The sequence below is a fragment of the Hyaena hyaena genome, unplaced genomic scaffold (assembly GCF_003009895.1).
Source record: "Hyaena hyaena isolate Hyena2069 unplaced genomic scaffold, ASM300989v1 scaffold_156, whole genome shotgun sequence".
Taxonomy (NCBI): domain Eukaryota; kingdom Metazoa; phylum Chordata; class Mammalia; order Carnivora; family Hyaenidae; genus Hyaena; species Hyaena hyaena.
The window spans coordinates 2,358,368-2,373,199 of record NW_024080788.1 but is presented as its reverse complement, the minus strand read 5'-3'; the positions used below and the strand labels follow the sequence as shown (position 1 = coordinate 2,373,199).

The 14,832-nt window shown below is 37.4% G+C and overlaps 1 protein-coding gene across 1 annotated transcript in view; it reads right to left on the bottom strand.

Annotated features, from left to right (window-relative positions):
- The window catches only part of KIAA0825 (KIAA0825 ortholog), a 357,903-nt gene that overhangs the window by 245,680 nt on the left and 97,391 nt on the right, over positions 1 to 14,832 (bottom strand). Inside the window, exons 11-12 of the mRNA XM_039239394.1 lie at positions 13,577 to 13,759; positions 1,909 to 2,019 (exon numbers count right to left, since the gene is read on the bottom strand). Coding sequence (XP_039095325.1) covers positions 1,909 to 2,019; positions 13,577 to 13,759 — 294 coding nt within the window. The remainder of the gene's footprint in view (positions 1 to 1,908; positions 2,020 to 13,576; positions 13,760 to 14,832) is intronic.

Below are 14,832 nucleotides of genomic sequence, written 5' to 3'. Positions count from 1 at the left end.
GGGGGGGGAGGGGGGATGGGCATGGAGGAGGACACTTGTGGGGATGAGCACTGAGTGTTATATGGAAACTAATTTGACAATAAACTATTTGTAAAAAAAAAAAAATCCATATGAGTGATTCCTATAAATTTCTGGATAAAGACGAAAAATATATATTTTTTTTTTTTTACAAATAGTTTATTGTCAAATTAGTTTCTACATAACACTCAGTGCTCATCCCCAAAGTGCCCTCCTTCATGCCCATCCCCCCCTCCCCCCCACATCCATCAGTCCTCAGAAGACGAAAAATATTTTTAAGATTTTTGACAGAGCTTACTAAAAAGTCCTCCAAAAAGCTCGTACCAAACTGTGTTTCTACTATGGACTGATTAGTGATCTTCAAGTGCTGATGTCTGTGAAGGATAATAGTGTAGACTGATTGCTACACATAAGGGGAGAGAAAGAAAAGTCTTTATACTTGCTTCATATATAGAAGAATGAAAGATGTTAAACATAAGAAGTTGCTGTTTGAAAGATAAACCTATTTCCATGCTGACTTTCCAGACCTCTTTCTAGGCTGATTGACCCTGAAGGTGCAAGTCTCATGAGCAATGCCTAAAGTTATAGATGGTTATAGAGTATAGAGTATAGATCTAGGACCTATAGAGGATATATACGATATAGACTCTACAGGAAATAGGTTACAGATCAATGGCTATGGATTAAGATGGAAGTGGTAATATTAAAAGATTAAAGCAACTGTGACAGCATGGAGAACAAAAAGTTTTAGAAGTTTGGGAACTCATCAAAATGACAAGTTTTTTTTTTTTTAATTCACATTGTAAAAGATTCAGTTGTTTAATTTCTTATTTTTGCAATAATGAATTTTAGAGTCAGCTCTTTCCTTTTCAATGACATAAGAGTCTATTTACATGCAACCTGCTGGATACTGAGACAACAGGGTACTGAGGCCATTCCATTTCTAGGAATCAATCATAAGGAGTTAATCAGAGATGGTGAAAATGTTTCATTTGTAAGTGAAGTAACAACAATACACTTGAAGGTAGAGTCTATGTGTCACTGATCTTGGATTCCTCATTACCTACATGGAGCCACTTAATAGGTCAACAAGATATAGCTGTTGTGTTTATGGAGACTTTGTGTAGGAGGCTTACACACCCTTATTTCTGGGAGGGACTCGTTTCTTGAGAGAGAGATACAGTCAGTAAATTTAGAGAGTGAAATCACGGATAGGGTATTTCCAAGATGAATCAAGAATGTATGGGGATTAACAATATCTCCTTCAGCTATACATGATATATTTATTCACAGATACCAAGCCAAGGCACTCTCCAATGATATATTCAGCAAAGAATCAAATTGACATTCTATATTATGCCATCAAATGTCATCAGATTATTCTGGAAGTATATTTCATGCTTTAAATGATTTTCCTTATGTTTAAATGCTGTCAATTAAATAATAAAAGTGAAAGGCCCTATTCATAAGTTTTAATGTTTCTTCTCTCTCAACTTTTACCTAAGGCTCTAGTTACATGAGTTATCAAGTTTTGCTGTCTTTTTTTTTAATTTTATAATTAGTTGTTGTACTGTCAAATCCCCAGTAATAGATCAAAAAGGATGAATTTTAAGCTGGCTAAGCAATTAGCTAAAATAGAACTACTAAGTTCCAAAAATTCACAACTTGCCATTACATCAGTAAAGCTATAAGTTAGTAGAATGACTATGTAGTTTGTATCTTGGATTCTTGAGCTAATAAAAAGAGAAGTAATACTTTTTACTTACCTACATAATATAAAAATTTGTAAGTTCTTTTTGAGAGATGCATTTACCTTGATGAATAAAAGTTTCTCTCAAACTTTAAATGAATTACCAAATTTTACATAGTAAAGCGTTTAGAGGTTCTCACCTGAGTAAAGAAGGGTAGAAATGTGATATGCAAGAAAACCAATGCAATGGTTGCTTAAAAATTGGTTTCATAGAATCTGAAGCAGAATCATCCAAGCCATGCTGAAAAGCCCTGGGGAAATAAAATAATTATTTCATAATATACAGGAAACAATACCCATGAAGACCATCAACATTTTTTATTCTCACTCAGTAGTCAAAGTTAATGATTTTACACAAAATGATATTGTGCTAGAATGGACAATGCATTAATGCACTTGGGATCTGTGTTAATAGGTAACTCAGAGGCCCCTATATGGTAATCCTTACACTTAGAAAGGTCTGACAATATCATTATTATGTTAAAACTCCCATTATATAATTTGTCAAAAATAAGTGTTTATAGTACAGGATAGAAATACCATTTCTTTCTCCCTCCTCAATCTAGAGCCAATAAATGTCAATATTTTGTCATATTTGCTTCATTTATGTAAAAAGTTTAGCATAAAGATACCTCTCTTTATTCTTTAAAGTGATTTAGAAATACTAAACAATTAATGAGAATTTATAATTAATTCTGTATGTTCCTAAGAGCCTACAGAGAGCTTATAAAGAAAAATTTAACTGTGAAATATATGCCTATGATTTCAAAATTAGAACAATTTGGCCGGAATATCTGGTCTACAACTATCTTTGGAGAAGTGACTATAACATTTTTGTGGGTTGGCCCAAAGTCAACAATAAATCTTGAGGCAATAAGAAAGAATTTGCTACATAAAATCTTCAGTAGATAGCTAGGTTAATAAAATTTTTATCATAACAGGAGACTATATTTGCCTACATGGAGTTCGGAATAACAACTGGGAACATTTTAGAAGTGGAACTGTTTGAAGTGGTACTATCTCTCTTTATATATACTACAGGAACAACAGTGTCTTTAAATAATATGTAGAACAGAATTCCATTTTGAAAGCCCTTCCTACCTTTTCATTCCATATCCTGCTTTTTGTATTCTCACATTTTCCAAATTTGACCTGCCTCTCCCCAGTCTGCCTTGCCAAGTAGAACACCTTCTAATTAAATATACTTCAACATTTTTTTAGACTTTAATATATCTCTTCTTTGAATATTTATTTATTTTGATAGAGAAAGAGGGAGAGAGCATGAGCAGGGGAGGGGCAGAGGGAGAGAGGGAGACAGAGAATCCCAAGCAGGCTCTGCACGGTCAGACACAGCCTAATGTGGGGCTTGAACCCACAAAATTGGAGAGCATGACCTGACCTGAAATCAAGAGTCAGAGTGTTAACTGACTGAGCCACCCAGGTGCCCTATAATATATCTCTTTTTTGAAAGCCATATTTTTTTCTTACTAAACTATAGAAAGAACAAAAATTCCTAAATATGCTCCAAAATGAGGCTGTGATATTTCCAATCTCTACATTACATTGTGTGAACCAAGCAGAAGCTTAGGTCAGGATACTAGGAGAAGCTTTTCTAAGGAGTATGGGCTTTGTGACAACAGTGAGGAATCACTGAACAGTTTATAGCATGAGAATTCTATCAGCTATTTTATATTTTAGAAAAATCACTTGTGCAATAGTGTGGAGTTTCAACCAACGATATCAAAGCTAGGCAGGGGGATGATGAAGATGATACTTCAGTAGAGGACAATGTCCTAAACCAAAGTAAGAGGCAGAGGAGACAGGGAGTAGGAGACAAATATAAAAAACATAAAATTAATAGAGTTAACGATATTCATTCCCTAAAGAGATGGGGTTGGAGATGGCACAGGGAGAAAGGAGATGGGGAAGGGCTAAGGCTTAAGAGAAATATGGAATGATTCGAAGGCATTTTATTTAATTTCAGATATGTTGAAGGAGCTGCAGGCATTTGAGTGATATCCAATAGAAACTTAGATTTGCTGATGTAACATATACAAGAGATATCTAGGGGGAAGATGTTGATGTGGAAGTCAGTAGAATAATGGCAAAACAACTGAAATGGGTGAATTCACCCAAAGAAAGTGTAAAAGGAAAAGTTGGTCAAGAATAGATGGTCTGGAACACACTGGCAATTAAAGGGTGAAGTGAGAAAAAGAAGCACTCAAATGAAACCAAGAAGGAATAATCAGAGACGTAGGCAAAGAACCAAGAGAAAGTGATGTTAGGGAAATCAAGGGAAGAAAAATGGCCACTAGTGATAAAAGCTGCAGAAAGGGTAATTGAATGTAGGGACAGCATTGGAGTTAGCAACGGGGTGGGCATGGATGACATGGCCCATGCTGTTTGTTTAGCATGATGAGGGCAATTGCAGTGTACTGAATGACTGGTAGGTATAAAAGTGCAGAAAATGAGTGAAAACTATGTTTTAGAAAGGAAACAATAATAAAGAAAGAATTTTTTAAAGTAGGCTTCACACTCAACACAGAACCCAATGATGGGCTTGAACTCATGACCTTGAGATCAAGACTTGAGCTGAGATCAAGAATGAGATGTGCCCCTAAAAGAATATTTTTAAATATAAAAGAATCTTTGGAGAAAGAGCCAGAAGAGAGAAAGACTATTTAAAAGACTATGGCCATGAGTAGGAGCTAAATGTGATCAAGAGCTCAGGTGAAAAGATTTGTTTTGGTTACGAAAAGAGACACATGGATCATCAAAGAATTTAGAGGTGAGTAAGGACCAAGGTCATTATTATAAATGGAAATGAGAAGTTAAAGTGCATTCATGATGATCTAGGTTTTCTCAGAAAAGAACAGGGGCAAAGCCGTCTGCTTACAAATAGTGGAATGGGGCAAGGCGGAAGGTTTGGCTAACATGGAAGAGGATGGAAGAGAAAACCACCCAGAGGTAAGACAAAGACTGGAGTTGTCAGAGAGTAAAAACGGCCAGCTGAGTGACTTTCACCGGCAGTGTTCCAAATTCTGGATGGAGAGGCCAAGAAAGTAAGGGTAGAGAGAAGGGACAAGCACTAGCAAGGGAGCTAGGAAAGGACAGTGCTGGCATAACGGGAGAGGAGATACAGCAAGGGATCTGGAAAGAAAGGAGACCTCATAGGAAGACAGGCTGGAGGAAAAGGAGGGGACAAGAGATGAGGGCCTTGATGCAAGACCAGTAGGGACCTGAGGCTGTGGTATCCTAACCTCTGGCTATTTTACCACCTATGTCATTGAGCCCTTTGCATAAAGGAAATAAATGGAGATCTTAGCTAGAAAGTACTCTCTGTCACTACAGTGCTCTACCTTCAAACCTTGTAGTAAGTCTTCCCTGCTACTTTAAGAAATTTCCTGTCTTACTCACTGCCAGCCCAGGCAGTGCATGGGCATGTGCAGGAGCTCTGGGGCCAAATGGACTGAATTTATATTTTGGGTGGGCTCTTTAGTGGACATGTAATGTGGCTTCACAATTCATTCAGTTTCAGTTTTCTCATTTATAAAATGGTAAAAAAAAATAATAATAATAGTCACCTCACGCGGTCAGTGTGAGGATTGAGAAAATGTTAAAGGATCTAGAAAGTGTATGTACATAATAAGGGACCAACATATGTAACACGTTATCAGTATGATAACAACAGTTGTAAATGCTTCTTAAGAAGGTCTACAACTATCTCATAGTCTAAATGGTTGCCTAATTACAGTTACATCCTTGAGATTAGAAAACAATAATGGAGAATCTAAGAATAATGGAATGGTTGTTTGGAATAGTGCCAAAATTTCTTAGACTACAAACCACTGGCAAAGCAGTATTTCCCAGAACACTTCTGCCAGTACCTAGACTCTTTTATTCCACTCATTGGTTTCTCAGTCATCCTGGTAATAGTACGGTTATTTGGCTATAAGAAATGTTATGGCAGATGTTTATGGTCTCAGAGGGGGTGGGGTCTGTATAAGCATTTAATTCCACAGCAAGATCCCAAATTAGTGTCATTATTCTGGAGAGTATAACAGGGTGAAAATTGGCCCACAAGCCTCAATGGGGGAATGAAATGATGAGCTGGCTATTAGATAACCTCTAATGATGTTTTGGTATACACTTAAAAGAGAGGATGCTCTAAATAATTCATAGTGGAGAATAAAATACAATCATACGAGCCACAGAATTATATTTTCCACAAGACTTAAAAGAATTTTGATACAGCAAATTTAAAGAGTGTTTTAAAAATAAGTACTTGTCCATAGGTTGAAGAAAAATACATTTCCTCACAGTTTCAAATTAGCAGACTGTAAAGATGTTTTTGCTTAGGGGGGAAAAAAGTGAATTGGGGGAAATTCCTTGCCTTTGCCCTTCCTCCAGCATCAGCTGACCCTTGCCCCTTCTCTCTCGCTAACATCAGACAGACTCTGCGTTCCTCACAGCATGCCACTTGGGCCCTCTGCCCCAGATTCAGTCTCTTGTGGGTCTGTGATGTACAAGTCTGTTGCCTTCCTTCCTTTCTTCATTAACAAAATTGATTGACTTTGGGGGGCTTATGCAGCCAGCTGCTGCTAGAAAGACATAAATCCAACGCATATCAAAAGTGAGAACAACGGATAAGCTAAAAAGAGTTAGTTGGGTTTTATGCTTTGCTTGTGCCACCCTGATTTTGGCTGCCCGCCCAGGAGAAATATGTCTCATAATATGATGCTAATGGATTAAATCTCCAGGATGGAATTGAGGTAGCCCAGGGATGCGAGTTTCATAGGGATAGAGGGGCCAGGCCAGACACCTCACTTCTGTGTCTACCACAGTGTCTAAGCCACTGGAGACACTCCAGAAATTAAAGTACCAAGAGGAGACCACAACTTCAGAAGTAGAATTAGTTTGAAATTGAATTACAGAGATAGCACTGGAATATCTGAGACAATGAAGACACGCAAGCCTTCCTGATGTCTCTAAAATCACAATTAACCATGAATGTGTAGAGAGAACCAAATTCAATCTACTTCACATTTTATTTGTTTATTTTTAAAAAATGTTTATTTATTTATTTATTGGGGAGAGCATGAATGCATGCCCACAGAGGAGAAGGCAGAGAGAGAGGAAGAGAGAGAATCCCAAGCACACACCCTGTCCAGCATGGAGCCTGACACGGGGCTTGATCCCATTACCCTGGGATGAGGACCTAAGCCAAAATCAAGAGTCGGACACTTAACTGACAAAGATACCATGCAGATGCCCCATCTACTTCACCGTTTTAAACACAATTCTGAGTTATTGTTTTGTTTTCATAAACCAGCATTACCCCCTGGGACCATAAGTAGTTGCATGAATGCCATTAAGTGAGAGAAATTAAGGTTAAGATACTTAGAATAAATTATGGCCCCTCACATTTCTCCTGCCCCCTCTCTTATATTTCTCATGATGAAGATAACTCTTTGAGGTTAGAAAATGATGATTTGAAGTTGAAAATGACTGGCACAATGCTTGGACAAACTGTAGGCACATAGCAGACACCAGTTAAAAAAACACGAATGGGACGCCTGGGTGTCTCAGTCTGTTGAGCATCTGACTTCAGCTCGGTTCATGATCTCCTGGTTTGTGGATTTGAGCCCCTCATTGGGCTTGCTGCTTTCAGCGCAGGGCCTGCTTCAGATCTTCTGTTCCCTTCTCTCTCTGTCCCTCCCCCACTCATGCCCTCTCTCTCAAAAATAAATAAAAACATTAAAAAAAAAAAAGAAAAAAGAAAAAACAATGAATCATGGCAAGGAAGATTAATTCCAGGGGCCACGTGTGACGAGCGATCTTGGATGGTGCATAGCCAAAGGGCAGGTGGAGAACAGGACAGATGGTGAGGCAGAACAAGACTGGATCCCAGAAGAAAGGGCAAGAGCTAGCTAGTCAAAGACTCAGGACACGGGCGTTCTCCCAAGGTCATGACCAGCTCTTCACCAGTGTTTTACCTTATTACTTTATTAGAATCACATATAATGCTATTTGATTTTAGGCTTAAAAAAGCAGAAAGTTTCCTCAAAAGCAACGGTTAGAGGAAGAGAATAATGGGGGGTCATTTAATCTAAACAAAATGGCTAAACCAACTAACTTCCCTTTCTGAATCCTTTTGCATCCTGCCACTTTCTGTTACATGTTAATAATTTAAATTTTTATTTCTATTCAAACACATTCGTTTTTTAACACCTTCATTAAGGTATCTAATTCATGTACCACAAAAGTTACTCATTTTGAGTTTACAATGAAATGGCTTCTACTACATTCACAGAGTTGTGTAAATGTCACCTCTATCTAATTTTATAACATTTTCATTAGCCTCCAAAGAGATCCTGTACTCATCAGCAGGTTCAACCCATTCTTCCCTCCTTTCTGCCACGGCTAATCTATCTTCTGTCCCTCACTGCTTATTTGGGAAATTTCTAGTAAAATGAACTGTACAATATGTATTCTCTTTGGTCTGGTTGTTTTTACTTCACAGACGCTTTTGAGGTTCAGCCCTGAGGTAGGCGGCACCTGTCAGCACTCGATAGTTTTTCATGGCTGAACGATATTCCACTGTATGGATATGCCACATTTAGTTTGTCCATTCACCAGCGGATGGGCATCTGGGCTCTTTTCCCTCTGTGATATTATAAAAACTGCTATGAACACTTGTGTACAAATCTTTGTACTGACATACAGTTTTGCTTCATTTACATATATACCTAAGAGTAAAACTGCTGGGTCAGATGACCATATGCTCAATATTTTACATAGGCATACTCTATGCTTAACATTTTGAGTAACCACCTGTTTTTGAAGCATGTCAGGCACTCTAGAAATATGAAAAATGAAATTTTAGCCCTGCTGTGTGAGGGATGGCAAAATAATTTAAAACCAATAAGTAAATTTAAAGGCTAAGACCATAACCTCAAAATAACTATCTAGTGTTGGTTTGAAACCAAACGATAGACACAGCATGGAAATATGTTGGAATTTAGTTCTTCAAAGCCATATTAGTGTACCATGCGAATCCCAAGATAGGTCTGCTGTTCTTGTCCTAGTGGTCAATATTCTGGCCTATTTCCAATAACTCTGGCCTTTGCCCGGTATGTTGACACTCGTACTGAAAATCATCCTTCCCTGTTACTAAATGTAACACTGGGGACAGTGGCTATATATATGTAAATAAGTGTAATCTTAACATGAAAAATTTTATTAGAGAGAAGAGGAGACATAGAATTGGAAGCAGGCTCCAGGCTCTGAGCTGTCAGCACAGAGCCCGACATGGAGCTCGAACCCACAAACTGCGAGATCATGACCTGAGCTGAAGTCGGGTGCTTAACCGACTGAGCCACCAAGGTGCCCCTAAAATTAACATTCTAATGCAACATATGAAACTGTGTTTGGGTATGTGTGCGAGTGTGCACTGAGTACACTTCTGAATGTGCAATTTAACTGCCTTTATGAAAGATCTACAAGCAATAGGCATTTTGGAAAATACACGGTGAATATTTTATGTTTTAGCAGGTCTCCTTCCCTGGAGGACAAACTTAAAGTACTCCTTTTATAACATTCTAACAGAAATCTACAAAGGAGAGTTAAAAGAGAACACACTTCTGCAAACAGGTTTCATTCTTCCTGAAAAGATTTTAAAATCATGTATTCCTGCCCTGGGATTTAGTGGTCCTACGCTAAACTCCTAAAAAGGAAAATACATTCGGTTTATCTGTCAGAACTACTTGGAAGAAAGCAGTCACCTTCCAAAAAGGCATATCGCATGTAGTGACAAATGTCAGGTACAGTTTATAAAAAATTTAATACTATCAACATCCGATTGTTACTTTTCACCAGTTCAATACGATGAACATCTGATTGTTACTTTTCACCAATTCCTCAAAGCACAGATTAATTTTTAAATGTGAGCTAGAGATACATTTTTTCCTCAATACTAATAATATGACAATTTCATACCCTGGCTGTGAAAAGAAGCTCAATAAGTCAAGAGGGTCCTTGCAACATACAATTTTTTCCTATTTGGTGGAGAACATGCCGCCCTGTAGATATTCTTTGTCAATATAAAGCAAAATATATTTCAAAGATTACATTGCTATTCTAGGAAAACAGTCATAACATTTAAATCAACATGAATGGATACAATTTGTGAAAATTTATATGAACTGAGAAACATTAAAAAGGAACGTAGCTAGACTTTACTCATGCTTAAAGGCAATGCAGCTATCTATGTTTTATATTAAGAAAAACCAGAGGTGGTGCTTGGTGTAAAATGTTCTGTAATCCTGGTTGAAATTAGCAATTTAAATTGTTGAATGAGGTTACAGTGCAATATCTAATGCACAAATCACAGAGATTTGAGTACTTGCATAGTTGTTAAAAAATGAATCAAAAGGCCATGGGTTAACAATAATGAATGTATGTTGCATTATTATTATCAAAATATCCAATCTTTGATAATAATTTATTTGTTTTACAAATGCATTGGGGGGTTAAGAGTTTTCTATTCATCTGTGACAAACCATGAAATTCAATATTGCTCACCATGACCAATCCATGAAATTTGTCAACTTTGTTCCTGATTTTCACAGGGCCTTCCTCTCAGATGAAATGACCCGTTGAACTAAGAGCATAGCAATTTTTTCATCTATGGTAAATCAGTTTAGTTTACTAGGATTTATTATGTGCTTCAGACCTTGAGCTTTTTATGATTATGAACTATTATGCATTATATGCACTATTATGCATATAATCCCAAACTTACAGCAATTTATCTTACTATTTCTTCCCTTTCTGAAAGAATTCTCCATTTCTAAAATTAGTTCTCAACGGTAGGGTTGCCAGAAGAAACAATCTATAAACAATGGGTTTGTTGAAAGTCAAAGAGTGGGTGAAAATTATAGGGAAGGTGAAGTCAAACTTGTTAATTACTCTTAGAATTTCTAACAAAAGAGTCTCAAAATTTACTGAAAATCAAGATTTATATATTTCTCCTACCAGAATCCTCCAGAGAGGAATACTTTATCTAATTTATCCTAAGAAATAAAAATATGAATTATTTTTCCTAACCAAGAAACTGAGAATATGCAATTATCTAGTCTCTCAAGATAAAGTGACTATTTTGGAGGAGAATTTAAACAAACATATTATTATTTTATTATAAGATCTACTCCAAACTTTTCTACAATATTACCATTTGAATGAAACAAACCAGGAAAGTAGTTCAAAATTTTTAATTTTCCTAAATCTTATTTACTATATAAACGCTTTCAACATTTTAAAAAAACAGTTGCTGGGGCGTCTGGGTGGCTCAGTTGGTTGAACGCCTGGTTCTTGATTTAGGCTCAGGTCATGATCTCACAGTTGATGGGGCTCAAGCCCCACGGTAGGTTCTGTGCTGACAGTGTGGAGACTGCTTGGGATTCTCTCCCTCTCTCTGTCTGTCCCTGTGCCACTTGCATGCACACACACTCTCTCTCTCTGTCAAAATAAATACATTTTAAAATAAAGTAAAAATGAAAATACAATGCACTGTTTGAGTCCCTGCTTGGTTGTCCTGCCCATTGTTCCCCTGCAGTGTATTCAATGAACTTCTATCTCCTTTGTTCTGCCTTTGGTGAGTTCTTTCAACACCCTGCCACCAGCCTTCAGTTGATTGGATTGCCCCACATTTGGTGGCTCTCACAGGGAACCTCTGCTGGCCTGGGACTTTGCCTGGATTCTCTGGGAATTTCTTGGGACTCTTCCATCAGTGGACAGATTCTAGGACTCCCTGGGAAACTGAAGACTACAAGAGGAGGTTATTCCTCCATGAGGATCCAAACTCCAGGGACAACCAGTTCCCCTTTTTCCCTTTGGAAGGACCCTTCCTTCCCTCCCCTTACTCTTTTTGGCTCTTCTGTTATCTAACCCTAGTACTCCTCATACAACTGAAGATCTCTGGCCCAGGTGACTCCCAGGTGTGGTCTGAAGGTCTGAGGGTGAACAAGTTGGACTGCCCATGCTTGTGAGGGTGAAGGACCCCTGTCCTCTATTCTCCCGTTCCATCCCCCTGAGGCATCTCTTCCCAAAGTGTGGCAGCTCATCCAGGATCAACTCAAACATTAGGGAATTTGTTGGAACCCTTTCCTGATGTTGGTTATCTCTCAGCCACTTTGCTTCTTTCTGCCCCTCTTATTTCCCTTTGTTACTGAGAATGCAGCCACCATCTTGATCCACAGGCAAAATCTGTTACTACCTGCCTGAGTGTATCCAACAATTCCATGATTCAACAAGGATCCCAGCTCATACCATCAGAGGATCCTCTCCCTCCAAATCCCATGGAGCTGGCCACCAAGGAATTTAACTCAAATTGCCTATCATCATGTTGATCTAATATCATGCTCTGGTCTATAACCGTACAGAACTTCTGATGGACTGACAATTTTAGGTAAGGACAGGTGCTTCCCCTGTCCGGTGTGAAGCAGCTAATGAAGATGAGACCTCCATCCAAATGCTAAGGACGTGTCACTGTTGATCTGTCAGGGGGGAATATAGAGGCCACTTTTAGGCAAATGCCTTGAGCAATGGGTAAAAGGGCCCACAGTGACAAGTGAACTGAATGCAAACAGGCTCTTTAAACAACTCCCCTCAGTACTGCCTTAGCTGACCAGTGGGCTACTTACAACCCAGCACAGGTACCAAAAAAGGAAAATTAAATACATTCTCATACCTCCTCACTACCACCCCTGTAACTGTAGCCCCTACCACTAGCCCCTGGCAGGCAGTCTCTCCTTTGATCTTTTGCCTGGTGCTTCCTTGCAGTGTATTCAATAAACTTCTTTCTCCTTAAAAAAAAAAAAAAAAAAAAATGCAATTGCTGAGGCACCTGGCTGACTCAGTCAGAAGAGCACATGACTTCTGATCTCGGGGTTGTGAGTTCAAAGCCCATACTGGGCATATAATTTACTTTTTAAAAAAGGGTAGATAGATAGATGGATAGGTAGACAGACAGACGGACCTAAAATAAAAATTCAATTACTTAGTTCTATTCCCACTAGCCAATACTCGCCAGGCACTCAACTCAGCCTACTATTAAAAATGCAAATCTATGGCAGACTAACTGACAATGTGAAACCATTAGGTTTCTTCCAGATTTGGGAATATTTTAGAATCACCTTTTAAAATTTGTCAATTAAAGCAAATTACTTTACATAAAATTAAAACTAAAAACTATTTTTTTAATGTTTTATTTATTTCTGAGAGAGAGAGAGAGACAGTGTGAGCAGCGGAGGGTCAGAGAGAGAGGGAGATACAGAATCTGAAACAGGCTCCAGGCTCTGAGCTAGCTGTCAGCAGAAAGCCTGACACGGGGCTTGAATCCACAAACCATGAAATCATGACCTGAGCTGAAGTCAGACGCTTAATCGACTGAGCCACCCAGGCGCCCCTAAAAACTATTTTTTAAAAGTCATAAAATATGATTTTCTTTTTCATAGAGTATCCAGCTATGATTAAAATAACTGTCCATTAACACAATCATTTAAACAATTCAAATAGTGAAGCTCAAGGTAATCCTGGTCCTATCAGAGCCTTAGCATCTGAATAAGATTGATCAATAGAGATACAGCACAATATTAGTTCATTTTGTAAAATGGCCCAACTCATAATATCGAAAATGCACTTCAAAATATTTCTACTTGCTACTTCACACAATTCAATAAGTAGTATAAGAAAAACTTTAAGTCACATTATATATTTTAATAGCTAAAAAAAATCTTTGATACTTACTGATATAATTCAGTTAATGGTGAAGTCAAAACAACTAATGTTGTAAACAGATTATTACAGTGGGTATGAATTTTAAAAATTTTATCATCTCTATATTCAAGAGGATTCAAAAGCTTCTGTACAGATGTGCAAACTGACCAAAGCAAGTTCTCAGTGCATATTAAAATTGTCGTGACATCAAGTCTATTGGAAAGAGAAAAAAAAGAAAATCATGTGAAGCAAAATTGTTTCTCTGACTGGTACATACACTAACATCCATATCTCTTATATTAAACAAATGTAAGCATAGAAATATTTGGTTAGAAAGCAGAGATTCAGAAATCAAAGACAAATAGAAAGCATCAAATAGCTTAGCATTTGAGTTTCCAGGTGTTAGATGATCCATATATTGCTATCTTTAGCAACAGTGAGGTCTATAATACTAACATGTTTTGGGAGGGCTTTTTTTTTTTTTTTTTTACAAATAGCTTATTGTCAAGTTGGTTTCCATATAATACCCAGTGCGCATCCCCACAAGTGTTGGGAGGGCTTTTTTATAAGGTTTATTTTTTATTACTAGGTTACTGGTCAAGAAGCTCAAGACACTTTCCTTGAAATTATGTCTAGCAAAAGAGGAGTCAGATTAAAAGAAAATTTGCTACTGCCCACATGTATATGATAGGTAAACTTCTGATAGGATAATTCTTCTTATCCAACGACAAGCTGTCAAAAGGAAGTTACAAGCTTGGGTAACACGCTTCCCCAGCAAGTGGGAGATGAGAAAAAATGGGACCAGAAGAACAAATGGAGAAGCCATAGGAAAGAAGTTTGTGGAAACTCTGTTGTATTATATACTGTTATTCATTAACTCATTGTTTCAATCTTTCCTTTATTTTAACAGAGACCCAAAGATCTGATCAAAGATTATTGTGGTATATGACTGACTAAATTTTACAAGCCTAATTTCCTCATGTTTTTCTTTTCAATTCAGTGTTGAAGTAATAGAAGATAGAAACTATGAAGTGGTAAGAGAACAAATAAGTTTGAGGATCTTTTAAAATGACATTTTAGCCTCAAGTTTATATATATATATATATATATATATATATATATATATGAAATAAATTTATAAATATACTACATATTACATATATATAGCTTTGGCCATATGACAGTTGGAGGCTACTAGAATACATCAATAATCACCTTTAGGAAGGTTTAATTGTTAACCACTTGCTCTAATTGTTAACTAAAGAATTACAAATTGAAGATATGTA